The sequence below is a fragment of the Agrilus planipennis genome, unplaced genomic scaffold, assembly GCF_000699045.2.
Source record: "Agrilus planipennis isolate EAB-ADULT unplaced genomic scaffold, Apla_2.0 scaffold103, whole genome shotgun sequence".
Taxonomy (NCBI): Eukaryota; Metazoa; Arthropoda; class Insecta; order Coleoptera; family Buprestidae; genus Agrilus; species Agrilus planipennis.
Genome location: NW_020438959.1, coordinates 699,099 through 716,272, shown reverse-complemented (window position 1 = coordinate 716,272; position 17,174 = coordinate 699,099). Strand labels below are relative to the sequence as shown.

The 17,174-nt window shown below is 32.5% G+C and overlaps 1 protein-coding gene and 1 long non-coding RNA gene across 5 annotated transcripts in view; one reads left to right on the top strand and one right to left on the bottom strand.

Annotated features, from left to right (window-relative positions):
• Positions 1 to 2,769, bottom strand: part of LOC108736754 (neural/ectodermal development factor IMP-L2) — a 21,975-nt gene extending 19,206 nt beyond the window's left edge. The window contains exon 1 of the mRNA XM_018469315.2: positions 2,183 to 2,769. Within this exon, the coding sequence (XP_018324817.1) occupies positions 2,183 to 2,185 (3 nt within the window). The 5' untranslated portion in view covers positions 2,186 to 2,769. The remainder of the gene's footprint in view (positions 1 to 2,182) is intronic.
• Positions 1 to 17,174, top strand: part of LOC108736758 — a 60,395-nt gene that overhangs the window by 21,940 nt on the left and 21,281 nt on the right. For all 4 annotated transcript variants that reach the window (XR_003231236.1, XR_003231235.1, XR_003231233.1 and 1 more), the window contains exon 3: positions 13,248 to 13,295. This is a non-coding gene — a long non-coding RNA (uncharacterized LOC108736758). The remainder of the gene's footprint in view (positions 1 to 13,247; positions 13,296 to 17,174) is intronic.

Here is a 17,174-nt window from a genome sequence, read left to right as displayed (position 1 = left end):
GATCAGTTTTTTGCCAGCAAAGACCAAAAATTTTATGAGCGTGGAATTATGCTACTACCAGAAAGATGGCAAAAGGTGTTGGACCAGAACGGTCAATATATAATTTAATAAAGTATTTGTTTATTATACGAAAACTGTCTTTCATTTCCACAAGAAAAAACGAAATGACTTTCCGAACAACCCTATACTTAAATTTTGCGAAATCAACTGTGGATGTAGGCATAGTGCCATTTTATTCGTGGAAATCTAACGAACGTCGAAAATTATCTTGGAACTAATAAATATTTATTTTTATTCACTTAATGTATTGTACCATCTTCGTACACACAGAGATTGTATTATTAATTACTTCCCCGAATTTATTGCTTATGGTAATGGTTTCTCTTTCTGAAAAAATTATCATTTCAAATGGAACCCTTATATAAGTACGATACATAGCATTTTCCATGTTATTGACACTTGCCACTGACGCAATAAGTAATCCGTAAAATTATTATCTACTTTAAAAATAATAAAACAAAATATAGGAATATTCAACTTTTATACAATTCATTAATTTAAGGTAGGAATAAAATATTAACAGTATAACTATAAGAAAGGCGTGTTTTCCTAAAATTTCAATGTAATAGTAGCTGGATTTCTAATATAAAAAGGTGCACACGAATGAAATTGCTTTTGCTTGATAAATATTCACTTGTCCAAAAAAAATTATCACTCGGACCCCTTTATCCTCGCTAAGAATAACATTATTGAAGACAGTGCAACTGTAGGGATAGATATACAGGGGCAAAAGATTAGTATGCTTAGATTTGCAGATGATATAGCAGGAGCCGTCTAGCAAGCAGAAGTTTTAAGTTTAAGTTTTAAATAAACTGGAAGAGGTGTAGACAAAACAACAAAAATAAAAAAGATAAAATACGAAAAATTAGAAGAAGTGATTGACTTTAGGTATTTAGGAAGTCAGATAAGTCAGGACGGAACAGGTAGTAGGGATATAAAGCACAGGATAGCGCAGGGTCGAGTCGCCTTCAATAAAAAGAAGTCACTTATATGCTCGCGAAACGGTTAATTTAGGTATTCGAAAAAGATTGTTAAAGGTGTGTTTGGAGCGCGGCGCTGTACGGGTGCGAATCATGGACGGTGGACGCGACAGAAAAGAAAAAGTTAGAAGCGTTCGAAATATGGTGTTCCAGGATAATAATGAGGATACCGTGGATGGAGAAGGTTAGAAATAAACAGGTATTAGAAAGAATAGGAGAACAGAGGACTCTGTGAAGTCAATAAGAAATAGGCGAGATAAGTTGGTAGGACACCTTATCAGGCATGAAGGTCTAGTCAGAGACATAATAGAGTCATAAACAGGAGTTAAGAGGAGTATAGGTAGACCTAGATTAGATTTCTGTTCGCAAATAGTTAAGGATGTGGGATGTTGTAGTTTTATGAAAATGATTAGCTCAGGAAGGGAAAGGTGCGTGTCCAACCAGTCTTAGGACTGACGACCTTATGATGATAATGAAACACACAATGAAATTAATTTTGAGCATGGGGATCATTTTTGGGGGGCCAATAGGAAATTAAAAAAAAAAGTTTTGCAAACTGTACCGGGTGATATATCATATGAAAGGGCTTGTTGTAAGGGTGTTAAATATATTTTCCTTATAATTTTAAAACAAATTGTTTTAAAGTTATTTAAGAAACTAGATGAAAATTGACCAATCCCCCTCTTATCTCCGAAACTGCTGAACCTAAAATTTTGAAAAAAAAAATACAAGTCTATGGTCTGAACATAACGTGGTAAATCTTTCAATAAAACAATATTGTGTGTACGATGTATGGAAGAACAGGTTTTTTTTTCAACTGCAATGTTAAGTTGGTTCACGGGTTAGGGTTCCGTACGTCCTAATGAAAAACTTTTAACGTTGATGGTAAATTTGCAAAACCTTAAAAACTGACATTGTCTATAATTTCTTAAATATGATCCGTTAGGAATTAACTAAAAGCTTTCGTAAGCATAAGGGGATACAGAACCCTAACAATAAAATCAAAAGATAGTTAATTTGGGATGATCTCNTAGGTAAAGTGGGCAAAATAAAATTAATGCTAACTTTAAAATTATTACTTATGAATATTTTCTAACAAATATGAACTAATGAACTGAAATATTTATTTATTTTTTACTCACCATCAGGATGGAGTTGTTCCTGTACGATGTCGAATATGGCACTAGTTGAAAAGTATCCCGCCTGTTTCCTTTTATATATCCACGCGTCCCGTACGTCCGTACGACCACTTGTTATTTTTGACACCTCTTTATTCAGTTTGTAGTAGTAGGGTGGTGGTGGCAACGCTGTGGTTGTTGCTTAAATTATCCTATTATGCAGCCTCTTTACAGGGTTGATTCTTGTTCTTCGAAATTGCCGCTATCAAGGGGGTAATTTAGTAATTACAATCAGCGTCTTATTGTGCACGATATTGTCGTGGAAGAACTAGAACAAGGGAGTCTCCGGGACTGATACACAAATAAATAACAAAGTCACCAGTCGACACTTAATTTGATTAATTAATTATTCAGTGACGTATTATTATCATCGGATAATTGAAAAACACGCGTATTTTGAAAACAATAAAATAAGGCACTACGAAAAAAAAAATGTGTTGTTAATTGTAAGTATTTTGTCGCGTAGCAAAATAAGAAAAAAATTGCCTGCCGCTGTTTCGCCCGGCTTTTATATGTAAAAGGCGGCCGTGGGACCGGTCTAATAACGGGCTACGTAATGATATGCGTACGTATGTTGACAGAATGAAATGAAACGATGGTATATTTACATTTTTATTATCTCTATCTCTTTTGTTCGCGGGATGAATAATAGTAAAGATATTTTATTACCGATTGTGAAATAGTTGTACATAGATACTTTTATGAATGGAAGCTTGGTTTCATTAAAGTAATAAATATTATTGCCCACGTTTCTCATGACAATAAACGTTGCAGTACGCAGATTAATTAATATAATATAATATGTTTACTTAAAAGTTTCATTTCTTGTAATATCTAATTAATTACGCGAAGCATTCCTTATATAAATTTTGGTTTTTGACTACTTAAGGGCTAAAGAACGTTGGTAGGACTAGAGCTTTTTTACCCAGCTGTGCTTTTTAAGTAAATTGATAGAGCTTTAGAGCTTTGTGTTTGAAAATGCGCTTGCGGTACTTTCGGGGTTTTGGACTGTAAGCTTTCTTGGTGAGAGCTATGTTTTTTAAATAAATTGATAGAGGTTTAGTGCTTTGGGCTTGTAAATGCGATTGCAGTGCTTTCAGGGCTCAGAAGCAGTGGTTTTAAGGAAATATATTAGTCGGAACTTGGTAAATGAATTACTTTATAACAGTGCTTTGTAATAAGTGCTTAATTTAGGTTTCAAAGGTTAAAGCACTGTAGGTTTAGGACTAGATTTATTTGATGAGAGCTTTGTGTGCTTTAAGTAAAATTATAATAGAGTTTTAGTGGTTTGTTCTCGAAGATGTGCTTGCAGTACTTTCAGGACTTAATGATTGAAGTCTTTTTATGAGCAAGAATTAAGTGGGGCTATAAACGTGCTTTGTAATTCAAAGAGTATCCAGCAGTTACAGAGTGCATAAGAGTTGAGCACAAAGCCCTCAATTGAAGTCCTAATAACATTTATAATCGATTAGCAGTTAGATTCCAATTGGTTTAAAATACTTTGAAGCTTTTTGAATTACACATTAGAAAGCATTTTTATAAAGTAATTTGTTTACCAATTTCCAACGACTAGACGAAAGGGCTTGAATCGCTGTGCTTTCAAGACTTGAAAGGACAGTTCTGATTCGATGTCTCTGGATTGTAAGATGTATACACATATTTAGGGCTTCTTGGGCTGAAGCACTTTAGGTAATGGCTTTGGGCTTAGGACTTAAAGGCTCGTTTGGGAAGGGCTTTATCCAGCTGTGCTTTTTAATTAAAATGATAGCTGATAAACAAGTCGTTATGGCTTAGTAATTGAATTGCTTTATAAAAATGAGGAACTTTTAAAGTATTTAGGGATTTGTAATCAAAAAAGGGCTTTGACCACACAGTGACTATAAAGAGGGGGTGAAAGGAGAATGTAATTGGTAATTGACAGTCTTAGAATTTTAAAATGTAATTGAAGCTTTAAGGGCTAAAGCACATTAAGTAGGAGCTTTGTGGTTAATAGGGTCTGGAGTATTTTTAGTGAGTGCTTTTCCCAAAAACTTATTATTAATCAAAAAAGTTATTCGAGAAAATCGTCTAGAATGTAAAAACACGGATTGTACAAATATCAGCGCGTTATATTTACAAAGAATTAACTTACAATTCACCCTAATGAGGATAAAATATTTCCTCAATTTTCTAGACATTTCATCTTCAATTATTTGATGCGTATATGTATATGAAGCCACGTGCATTTTACACTCATCGTCATCATCATCAGGGTTCGTTGCCGTAGAATTAGAACATGTGTGTCGGAAGGCACGTCATGTACATATGTCCCTCTTTAACTAGCGTAAAGCCAGTAAAATCAAATACATTAAAATTGTGATAAAATTTAATGCCTGAACCAACTCTCCGTTTTACTGCGTGATAGCGAAATTATTAATCAAGTTTGTGTAATTATTATTTTGATTGAATCCATTAAAGAAATCACATTGAGAATTGTGGTGAAACAAATGTTCATATGTTATAAATAAGGTCACATCTTCGCTGCATACGTGTACATAATAATATATTGTGGTGTGTGCTTACAGTAGCACGCGCTTTTCTTAGAAACCGTTTCATTTCGTTAATTCACATTGTGAAGTGTCGGGATTGGGTACAAGGATATATTATATTAGTAGGGACACTTATGGTGGCGTTATTTTATGAAATTCAAATTTACCAACATCTTCAAATTAAACTAGACTTTAGGCATTATACGTTATGTATATACCATAATGATGCGGACAATTTTTATTAAAAGATTCCGGAATCGATAAATGGCCAGCGGAGTAGATTTCGTCTGAAATGAAGTTTTTAGATTGTCTTGTTTGGATACAGACACAGAACAGAATTATTTTCAAAGTTTTCATAAATTATTTTTGCTGCAGAGTGTATGTTATAATTTTTATTAAAAATACTAAATAAAGGCTGGTCTTATTGATAATTTAGAAATTAGTTGGCTAGCGGAGAGGTTTGATAACGAAAATAAGTATCTTGCTTATAAATTGTTAACATTAAAAATTTATAAGTGAGGTAAAGCGAATGTAAAATAGATAAATGGTCCTTCGAGCCGGATATTAAAAATAACTAGCTGTCTTTGAGAGACCGAATAGTTTTTGTTGGAAAATGTTTTTAAGGTAAGCTTAAGGGTAACTATTTCCCGTTGCCGTTTGTACAAAATAGAAATGTCTGAGTTTTTTCACACAGATTTTTATTGACGTTTAGTTTGTCCTTGAACGGACACGAATAAAGAAAAAAATTTTTGGTAACGTATTAATTGAAAATAAAGCGCTAATTTTATTCTTGATATTTTCCAATGTCGGAAAATTCTAAAAGTAACAAAGTGTCAAACCCACGCTTAGATTTTCAATTTAAAAGAATTGATATTTTAGTATTGCTTTTTATTCTACATTTACTAGGTATTCAACAAGTTCACTTCACTGGATATTAATACAATTTAATTTATAAACACCAATTTCAATTTTCGTAACCAGCAAAATGGAAAACTAGAAAATTTAAAAGTTGTTATAATTATTCATTAAAGTTTAAAAACGCCAACTATTTCGAATGTGTTATCTGAGAATACCAATAATTTCTTGTCAATTTCGACACAACACGGGGTGAAATTTCCCACTTCAATTTTACATACATATTCATAACCGGGGGTAAAAAATGCCCCGCATTCGACACAGGCGTTCATACGTGCTTTGCCTTTAATAAGCATCCGTCTGTAATGAACAAGTTCTGTGCTCCTTATAACCGATTTGATTTGAAATAAACATGTGTACATGGACAGTAATGATACTGTAATTCATTTTCTTTTTAATGTGTGTGTAGGTACCTTTGTACATATGACCGTTTGATTTATTAACATGCCTTATTCATAATTACACATGGACTATTACGTTGTCACATGCTTCGATTATCATCGTATTAAGAAAGTTCTCGTGTAAATAACCATTTAAACATGAATTTATTTAATTGCTTATTCTAATTTTTCTTGTTAAATCATTGTCTATGAACGTCATTCTTTTCCAAGTAAAATACTGGCCTGGATTTCCATACGTATGCACCACTTATTTCTTAACCTTTGCTTAACTCTGTGTCTGTATCTGGCTATCTTGTTCAAATAGAAAAAGATTATACGTAAAATGGAATAATTCCGTGTAATTCTGTCTTTAATAATAATAATAATAATAATAGTACCAAGCAAATTCTGTCAGCCAATCATATACTGCACAATATCTGTGACTCAGAATATAAAAATTGTTTTAGAAGCAAATGGCAGATGTTTTTGAGATTTCGGGTCAAAATTTTTAAAAATAATATCTTTTTCCAATGTTTTTGATGTTAGTATTGTTGTGGCTCATTTAAAAGTTTTAACAGTGTTGGGAAGTCATTTCCACTGCCCTGTTTGTACAAAATGGTGTTCTTTCAGTGTCTTATTCACTGAAAAAAAGGAAAAATGTCGAAAGAATGTAGCAATAGGTACTTTTGTTTACTCCCACAAACCATTTAGAACGAACAATTTTCTGATCTGCAAATTTTCAATCACAATCGAGTGCACACAGCACACTTGACTCTTAAACGATGATCTGAGTTCAATAATTGTCTTACTTGTTTCACATATTTCTTACTGTTGTTCTTGTTGACTATTGCGATGGTCATTGTTCATCTTTCACTTACTTCCTTCCATTTCTTCTTGTTTTCGAAATGGTGGCATATCCAAAAGATTCCGGAATCATGGCATGGGATCTTCTACTCATGAGCATTCTATCGGGGTATCACATCTCGTGATGGGCATTGCCCTAAATACATACTGTTAAAGTACAATGGAAGCGTTATTGACAAAAGAAGTATAATATGAAAATAAATAAAAGTAAAACAAAAATGCTAGTATGCAAGGGAAGAAAGAGACGGTGGGCGCGGTGGAAAAGAAAAGGTTAGAAGCGTTCGAAATGTGGTGTCACAGGCGAATGATGAGGATATCGTGGATAGAGAAGGTTAGAAATGAACAGGTATTAGAAAGAATAGGAGAACTCTATGGAAGTCAATAAGAAATAGGCGAGATAGGTTTGTAGGACACCTTCTCAGGCATGAAGGTCTAGTCAAAGACATATTAAAGGCAGAAACGGGTGTTAGAAGGGGTAGAGGTAGACCTAGATTAGAGTGGAGGTGCCTGTCCAACCAGACTGACGACCTTACCCCAAAACTAAATAGTTATGCTTGTACGTATGTTAATAAAATAAAATATTTACTCCTCGATGCCACAAACTAATCTTGTATAATATACACTAAAACCTTGTTATAAGTATCGGTGATACTCTTATAAGTATCCAATACTGGAGTATTTCTATTTTTTTTGCACGGTATGCATTTACAAGACAAACCGAACAATTTCGGAAACTTCTTGTCGTTATTAGGTACTGAGATTTTTAACGTTGATGGTAAATTTGCAAAACTTTAAAAACTGACATTGTCTATAATTTCTTAAATATGATCCGTTAGGAATTAACTAAAAGCTTTCGTAAGCATAAGGGGATACAGAACCCTAACAATAAAATCAAAAGATAGTTAATTTGGGATGATCTCCGAGAGACGTTATTAATGATTTTTTGGAAGCTTCACGAATTTTTCAAGTGTTCTGTTCTGCGATTCATACGAAATTATTATTAATTATAATTTACTTGTAGATCGCATCGTGTATATATGTATTTGATGAACCAATTAACGAGAATATTTCCTGATAAAAAGCAGTTTTTCAGTTTCGGGAGTATCGCTCATAGTTGAAATTTTTAATGACCTAGACTAAAACATTTCCTGATTGGAGCGAAGCGTGGCACTTTAGTTGATAACGATATTGCGTAAATAATTGTATGTAAATCCTCATTGGCCGATTAAAACCCAATTAAAAAAAAATGTAATAGAGAGAGCCAATCGGATTGTTAATGTGCATGTATTTTCGTTAACATATGCATGTGGAAATACTTGTAGGTATGGCATAGATAGATAATAATTTCTTCGATATAAGTGTAATTTATCACTGATTCTGAAATTTTAATTAGGTTTTCATATTTGCGATAAGTTGATAAAAAATGAATTAATAAATTCGTTTTGCAGAAAAGGAAAATCTTCCGAAATTATCGATACCTACTTATGGTATTATACATATTTCTGGTATTATACGTATTTGGCAACTGCTTATTTTGCGATCTGCTAATTTATTTATGCATTTGACTCCAACCAGAGTGTATGTTATAATTTTTATTAAAAATACTAAATAAAGGCTGGTCTTATTGATAATTTAGAAATTAGTTGGCTAGCGGAGAGGTTTGATAACGAAAATAAGTATCTTGCTTATAAATTGTTAACATTAAAAATTTATAAGTGAGGTAAAGCGAATGTAAAATAGATAAATGGTCCTTCGAGCCGGATATTAAAAATAACTAGCTGTCTTTGAGAGACCGAATAGTTTTTGTTGGAAAATGTTTTTAAGGTAAGCTTAAGGGTAACTATTTCCCGTTGCCGTTTGTACAAAATAGAAATGTCTGAGTTTTTTCACACAGATTTTTATTGACGTTTAGTTTGTCCTTGAACGGACACGAATAAAGAAAAAAATTTTTGGTAACGTATTAATTGAAAATAAAGCGCTAATTTTATTCTTGATATTTTCCAATGTCGGAAAATTCTAAAAGTAACAAAGTGTCAAACCCACGCTTAGATTTTCAATTTAAAAGAATTGATATTTTAGTATTGCTTTTTATTCTACATTTACTAGGTATTCAACAAGTTCACTTCACTGGATATTAATACAATTTAATTTATAAACACCAATTTCAATTTTCGTAACCAGCAAAATGGAAAACTAGAAAATTTAAAAGTTGTTATAATTATTCATTAAAGTTTAAAAACGCCAACTATTTCGAATGTGTTATCTGAGAATACCAATAATTTCTTGTCAATTTCGACACAACACGGGGTGAAATTTCCCACTTCAATTTTACATACATATTCATAACCGGGGGTAAAAAATGCCCCGCATTCGACACAGGCGTTCATACGTGCTTTGCCTTTAATAAGCATCCGTCTGTAATGAACAAGTTCTGTGCTCCTTATAACCGATTTGATTTGAAATAAACATGTGTACATGGACAGTAATGATACTGTAATTCATTTTCTTTTTAATGTGTGTGTAGGTACCTTTGTACATATGACCGTTTGATTTATTAACATGCCTTATTCATAATTACACATGGACTATTACGTTGTCACATGCTTCGATTATCATCGTATTAAGAAAGTTCTCGTGTAAATAACCATTTAAACATGAATTTATTTAATTGCTTATTCTAATTTTTCTTGTTAAATCATTGTCTATGAACGTCATTCTTTTCCAAGTAAAATACTGGCCTGGATTTCCATACGTATGCACCACTTATTTCTTAACCTTTGCTTAACTCTGTGTCTGTATCTGGCTATCTTGTTCAAATAGAAAAAGATTATACGTAAAATGGAATAATTCCGTGTAATTCTGTCTTTAATAATAATAATAATAATAATAGTACCAAGCAAATTCTGTCAGCCAATCATATACTGCACAATATCTGTGACTCAGAATATAAAAATTGTTTTAGAAGCAAATGGCAGATGTTTTTGAGATTTCGGGTCAAAATTTTTAAAAATAATATCTTTTTCCAATGTTTTTGATGTTAGTATTGTTGTGGCTCATTTAAAAGTTTTAACAGTGTTGGGAAGTCATTTCCACTGCCCTGTTTGTACAAAATGGTGTTCTTTCAGTGTCTTATTCACTGAAAAAAAGGAAAAATGTCGAAAGAATGTAGCAATAGGTACTTTTGTTTACTCCCACAAACCATTTAGAACGAACAATTTTCTGATCTGCAAATTTTCAATCACAATCGAGTGCACACAGCACACTTGACTCTTAAACGATGATCTGAGTTCAATAATTGTCTTACTTGTTTCACATATTTCTTACTGTTGTTCTTGTTGACTATTGCGATGGTCATTGTTCATCTTTCACTTACTTCCTTCCATTTCTTCTTGTTTTCGAAATGGTGGCATATCCAAAAGATTCCGGAATCATGGCATGGGATCTTCTACTCATGAGCATTCTATCGGGGTATCACATCTCGTGATGGGCATTGCCCTAAATACATACTGTTAAAGTACAATGGAAGCGTTATTGACAAAAGAAGTATAATATGAAAATAAATAAAAGTAAAACAAAAATGCTAGTATGCAAGGGAAGAAAGAGACGGTGGGCGCGGTGGAAAAGAAAAGGTTAGAAGCGTTCGAAATGTGGTGTCACAGGCGAATGATGAGGATATCGTGGATAGAGAAGGTTAGAAATGAACAGGTATTAGAAAGAATAGGAGAACTCTATGGAAGTCAATAAGAAATAGGCGAGATAGGTTTGTAGGACACCTTCTCAGGCATGAAGGTCTAGTCAAAGACATATTAAAGGCAGAAACGGGTGTTAGAAGGGGTAGAGGTAGACCTAGATTAGAGTGGAGGTGCCTGTCCAACCAGACTGACGACCTTACCCCAAAACTAAATAGTTATGCTTGTACGTATGTTAATAAAATAAAATATTTACTCCTCGATGCCACAAACTAATCTTGTATAATATACACTAAAACCTTGTTATAAGTATCGGTGATACTCTTATAAGTATCCAATACTGGAGTATTTCTATTTTTTTTGCACGGTATGCATTTACAAGACAAACCGAACAATTTCGGAAACTTCTTGTCGTTATTAGGTACTGAGATTTTTAACGTTGATGGTAAATTTGCAAAACCTTAAAAACTGACATTGTCTATAATTTCTTAAATATGATCCGTTAGGAATTAACTAAAAGCTTTCGTAAGCATAAGGGGATACAGAACCCTAACAATAAAATCAAAAGATAGTTAATTTGGGATGATCTCAGAGAGACGTTATTAATGATTTTTGGAGCGCTTCAGAAATTTTTCAAGTGATCTGTTCTACGATTCATACGAAATTATTATTTATTATAATTTACTTGTAGATCACATCGTGTATATATGTATTTGATGAAAAACGGAACACTCGTGTGTCTGTCTGTCCGTTTTTTAATGGTTATTCCCACCCTACGTTCCAATTAACTGTAAATACCGGGTCCATTTGGAATGTAAATGATCTGATTAGCTTCGGGATATGTATATAAATATGACGTTTAACGTGTAAAGTTTCGTTAAGAAAATGCTTCCGCATGTGAAGACGATAAAGAAAATCTCCGCATAAGAAGGGGGTCGACACCACCGCTCGGTCCCTCTAAAGTTACTTTGAACAATTTCAACTTGGAAAATTGCCTTTATCACCAGCAAGACACGTGGCAGCCATTTCCGGGGTGGCTCATTTGTATGACAAGATATTTTACAATAACTCAGTCTAATGATCAAAGTTGTTCTAATACTTAAAATAATATGTAAGGCAAAGCAAACGAAAATCGACGAAAAATTTCTTTGGATTATACAGAGTGGTTTTCTTTTACTTACACCATAATTTTCAGACATTTCGTCTAATTAAGGTTATATTAATTAACGAAAAGCTAAAAATATCGCAATGTGTTAACGTTATGAAACTAGAAAGGAAAAAAGTAGTAACAAGACAATCTCTACAGTAATTCCTGTAAACTTTATGGGTTTTTCTCAGCGATATTCATCAATGTTCAAAACTGCCGGTAATAGGTAAATATAAGTTTATCGATTCTATTCGTTCAAAACGTCGTATTTGGAAATTATTAAAAATTTTACAAAGAATTACGATTAACGTTAGATACTTTAAAAATCGTATATAAATATCAAAATCATATGGCAAATATCTTTTTTTTTTAATCATACTTCCTTTTATGTTTATAAATTTGGTAAAGGTCTAGATGATGACCCCCACCACAGGTGGGGGTGGGGGGATCGAAAGAGGAGGTCTCCCCACCACTGTACCATAAAAAGTTCGTGGCGGTCTCACCCCCATAAAAAGTTATGGGGGTTCAAAGTTAATAAATATGCCAATTTTTATACATTTCTAGGCATGTAAATATTTATATAGTCATTCTTAAACAATATTCAAAGGTAAAACTAATGAAAAATACATAAAAATATTGAGAAAGTTATATAAAACATTATTTAAATATCTTTATCAATAGGGTAGGTTAGGTTAGGTTATGTTAGGTTATCGGGTTTTGTTCAAGTGACCACCCTCTTTCGATCCCCCACCTCCACCCGCTTGAAAATAATTTTTTATTGAATTTTATTTGAATTATAGTGTATCAAAATTGTCAAAATAATCAACTTTCAACCCCCATAACTTTTTATGGGGGTGAGACCGCCGCAAATTTTTTATGGGGTTTTACTCAGGTGACCCCTTACCCTCTTTCGATCCCCCGTACCCCCACCCCCATCTAACCCCCATAACTTTTTATGGGGGTGAGACCGCCACGAATTTTTATGATACAGTGGTAGGGGAGACCTCCTCTTTCGATCCTGTCACCCTTCGGGGGTGGCGGCCATCATCTAGACATTTACCATAAAATTTGTAATGTTTTCTTATCTCTTTCGAGTAAGTGCAAAAAAATCACCCTGTATATCTAATTTCTATATGGAAACTACGAGAACGAACGATATTGTATATCGGTTATTTTTATGAAGGAAATTTCTCATTCTTTTGGAAAAAGAATATTTTATTCCCACATTAGCTCCATTATGATTTAACATATGCATGTACAATTTATAGGTTCGTTTGATAGTAAACCTGTGATGCAATCTATAAATATTTATTGAGGTAGTTATTCCTGAAAAGGTCGATTACGTAATAAAAAGTAAATTTTTATACCACTGCCGTGCCGGTGTGGAATTTATTTGCAAGTCGACATTTAACATATTGTCCTATATGTATTACAATTGATGATTATATGTATCTGGTACGTTCTTAACTTTACAATTGGTTTTATTTATGTTTCTTTTTTTAACAGGTGCCTAATTGGTTAAATCAAAAAGGAGGAGGACAATCAACAAGAAGGGTGAGTGACTTTTTTACACATTTTTATTTGCATATCTATGGCGTTTAATATTTCGTTTTAATATAAAACTCTACAGTGCAGTGGAATACAGTACGTTTGTTCATAAATAATGTTATCTCCAAATATTTCTCATCACTTTACTGTTGAGATATGCGTTAGAGTAACTTCAAAAAAAAAAAGTGTTATGTAATAGATAACCTGATTTCAACATTATTTAATATTCTAGAAGCTTAACAGATTATTAATTAAATTTCTAGAGAGTAATCAGGAGAGTTCTTATCTGAATAAGAAATTAACAGTGTCATTTGCTAGCTATCTAATGATTTTTATGAACAAGACCCACATATGGGAATACATATGTATGTAGAAACATAAATAAGTGCATGTTGAAATGGATATTTTTAAATGAATTTTCCTGAAGGTATCTACAGTCGATTATTTTGTACTTAAGAAAATGCGCAGGCAATTTGAGATTTAGGAATGAGGGGGCCAGGTCGGTTGTCACCTGGTTATGCCAAACTCTTACGGGGGGCAAGCAAAATGCATCAGTGAATGTGGAAATAAATATTTTGTTCTTCAAAGCAATAATTAAAGATATAAACTAGTAAACTTTTATATTTCGTTAAAATAAAGTTCGACTTAATAATATTAAAAATAAAAAAAATAATTGCAAATCTATTAAAACATTTAACTTAAAGATGAATAGGTTGCTTAGGTCTACTTTCGGTATCCAAAATGTTTTCTTTTAATAAGAATCGTTACCTAAAAGTCGTCTATTTTGACTAAACAACTGCAAATAACTGGACGGGTTTAAATGCTCATATTCAGGTGTATAATTGGTTCCATAAACATATATAACGACATGTTATAACCACTAGATTTTTAATGTTGGACGTTTAATGTATGAATTATAAAATTTTATAAAAAAATTCTATGTGCCCTGAGCCTATTTTCGACATCTACGATATTGAAATTTTGGTAAAGGTCTAGATGATGGCCCCCTCTCCCGAAGGGGGTAGGGGTTGGTAGGATCGAAGGAGAAGATCTCCCCCACCACTGTACCATAAAAAGTTCGTGGCGGTCTGACCCCCATAAAAAAATATGGGGGTTCAAAGTTAATAAATATGCCAATTTTTATACATTTCTAGGCATGTAAATATTTATATAGTCATTATTAAACANTTGTTATAAGTATCGGTGATACTCTTATAAGTATCCAATACTGGAGTATTTCTATTTTTTTTGCACGGTATGCATTTACAAGACAAACCGAACAATTTCGGAAACTTCTTGTCGTTATTAGGTACTGAGATTTTTAACGTTGATGGTAAATTTGCAAAACTTTAAAAACTGACATTGTCTATAATTTCTTAAATATGATCCGTTAGCAATTAACTAAAATCTTTCGTAAGCATAGGGGAATACAGAACCCTAACAATAAAATCAAAAGATAGTTAATTTGGGATGATCTCCGAGAGACGTTATTAATGATTTTTTGGAAGCTTCACGAATTTTTCAAGTGTTCTGTTCTGCGATTCATACGAAATTATTATTAATTATAATTTACTTGTAGATCGCATCGTGTATATATGTATTTGATGAACCAATTAACGAGAATATTTCCTGATAAAAAGCAGTTTTTCAGTTTCGGGAGTATCGCTCATAGTTGAAATTTTTAATGACCTAGACTAAAACATTTCCTGATTGGAGCGAAGCGTGGCACTTTAGTTGATAACGATATTGCGTAAATAATTGTATGTAAATCCTCATTGGCCGATTAAAACCCAATTAAAAAAAAATGTAATAGAGAGAGCCAATCGGATTGTTAATGTGCATGTATTTTCGTTAACATATGCATGTGGAAATACTTGTAGGTATGGCATAGATAGATAATAATTTCTTCGATATAAGTGTAATTTATCACTGATTCTGAAATTTTAATTAGGTTTTCATATTTGCGATAAGTTGATAAAAAATGAATTAATAAATTCGTTTTGCAGAAAAGGAAAATCTTCCGAAATTATCGATACCTACTTATGGTATTATACATATTTCTGGTATTATACGTATTTGGCAACTGCTTATTTTGCGATCTGCTAATTTATTTATGCATTTGACTCCAACCAGAGTGTATGTTATAATTTTTATTAAAAATACTAAATAAAGGCTGGTCTTATTGATAATTTAGAAATTAGTTGGCTAGCGGAGAGGTTTGATAACGAAAATAAGTATCTTGCTTATAAATTGTTAACATTAAAAATTTATAAGTGAGGTAAAGCGAATGTAAAATAGATAAATGGTCCTTCGAGCCGGATATTAAAAATAACTAGCTGTCTTTGAGAGACCGAATAGTTTTTGTTGGAAAATGTTTTTAAGGTAAGCTTAAGGGTAACTATTTCCCGTTGCCGTTTGTACAAAATAGAAATGTCTGAGTTTTTTCACACAGATTTTTATTGACGTTTAGTTTGTCCTTGAACGGACACGAATAAAGAAAAAAATTTTTGGTAACGTATTAATTGAAAATAAAGCGCTAATTTTATTCTTGATATTTTCCAATGTCGGAAAATTCTAAAAGTAACAAAGTGTCAAACCCACGCTTAGATTTTCAATTTAAAAGAATTGATATTTTAGTATTGCTTTTTATTCTACATTTACTAGGTATTCAACAAGTTCACTTCACTGGATATTAATACAATTTAATTTATAAACACCAATTTCAATTTTCGTAACCAGCAAAATGGAAAACTAGAAAATTTAAAAGTTGTTATAATTATTCATTAAAGTTTAAAAACGCCAACTATTTCGAATGTGTTATCTGAGAATACCAATAATTTCTTGTCAATTTCGACACAACACGGGGTGAAATTTCCCACTTCAATTTTACATACATATTCATAACCGGGGGTAAAAAATGCCCCGCATTCGACACAGGCGTTCATACGTGCTTTGCCTTTAATAAGCATCCGTCTGTAATGAACAAGTTCTGTGCTCCTTATAACCGATTTGATTTGAAATAAACATGTGTACATGGACAGTAATGATACTGTAATTCATTTTCTTTTTAATGTGTGTGTAGGTACCTTTGTACATATGACCGTTTGATTTATTAACATGCCTTATTCATAATTACACATGGACTATTACGTTGTCACATGCTTCGATTATCATCGTATTAAGAAAGTTCTCGTGTAAATAACCATTTAAACATGAATTTATTTAATTGCTTATTCTAATTTTTCTTGTTAAATCATTGTCTATGAACGTCATTCTTTTCCAAGTAAAATACTGGCCTGGATTTCCATACGTATGCACCACTTATTTCTTAACCTTTGCTTAACTCTGTGTCTGTATCTGGCTATCTTGTTCAAATAGAAAAAGATTATACGTAAAATGGAATAATTCCGTGTAATTGGGCCACTATAGCCGGATATGATTTCTTGAGAATCAGTCGTAATAAACGATATGTCATTTTAAACGGAGTCATTATATCCAAACTTACCTATAGAGAATTTAATATGAAAACCAAACTTAACACTGCAATTACTTCCTATATGGTCAATATAGGCGGAGTCATAATAAACGAATTCCACTGTACGTATATTCAAAAATATTCACAATAGCTGCGAAGAAACTGTCAGTTTCTGGTTGCTACAGCCGATGGTAAAAAAACGAATTCATATATGCCAGGTTAGATTATCAAATTCTGGGACAAAATGCTAATTGGACTTCAGTCATAACTGCCATTATACTCAGTAGGTTGTTCTACGCAGTATCGTCATAAACGACATTGATTATATAGTAAACCTTCAGTAAAAGTACTCATATTTGAGGAACTTAATGTTTTTAAAAAACTGTGAAACTGTATAATAAAACAATTTG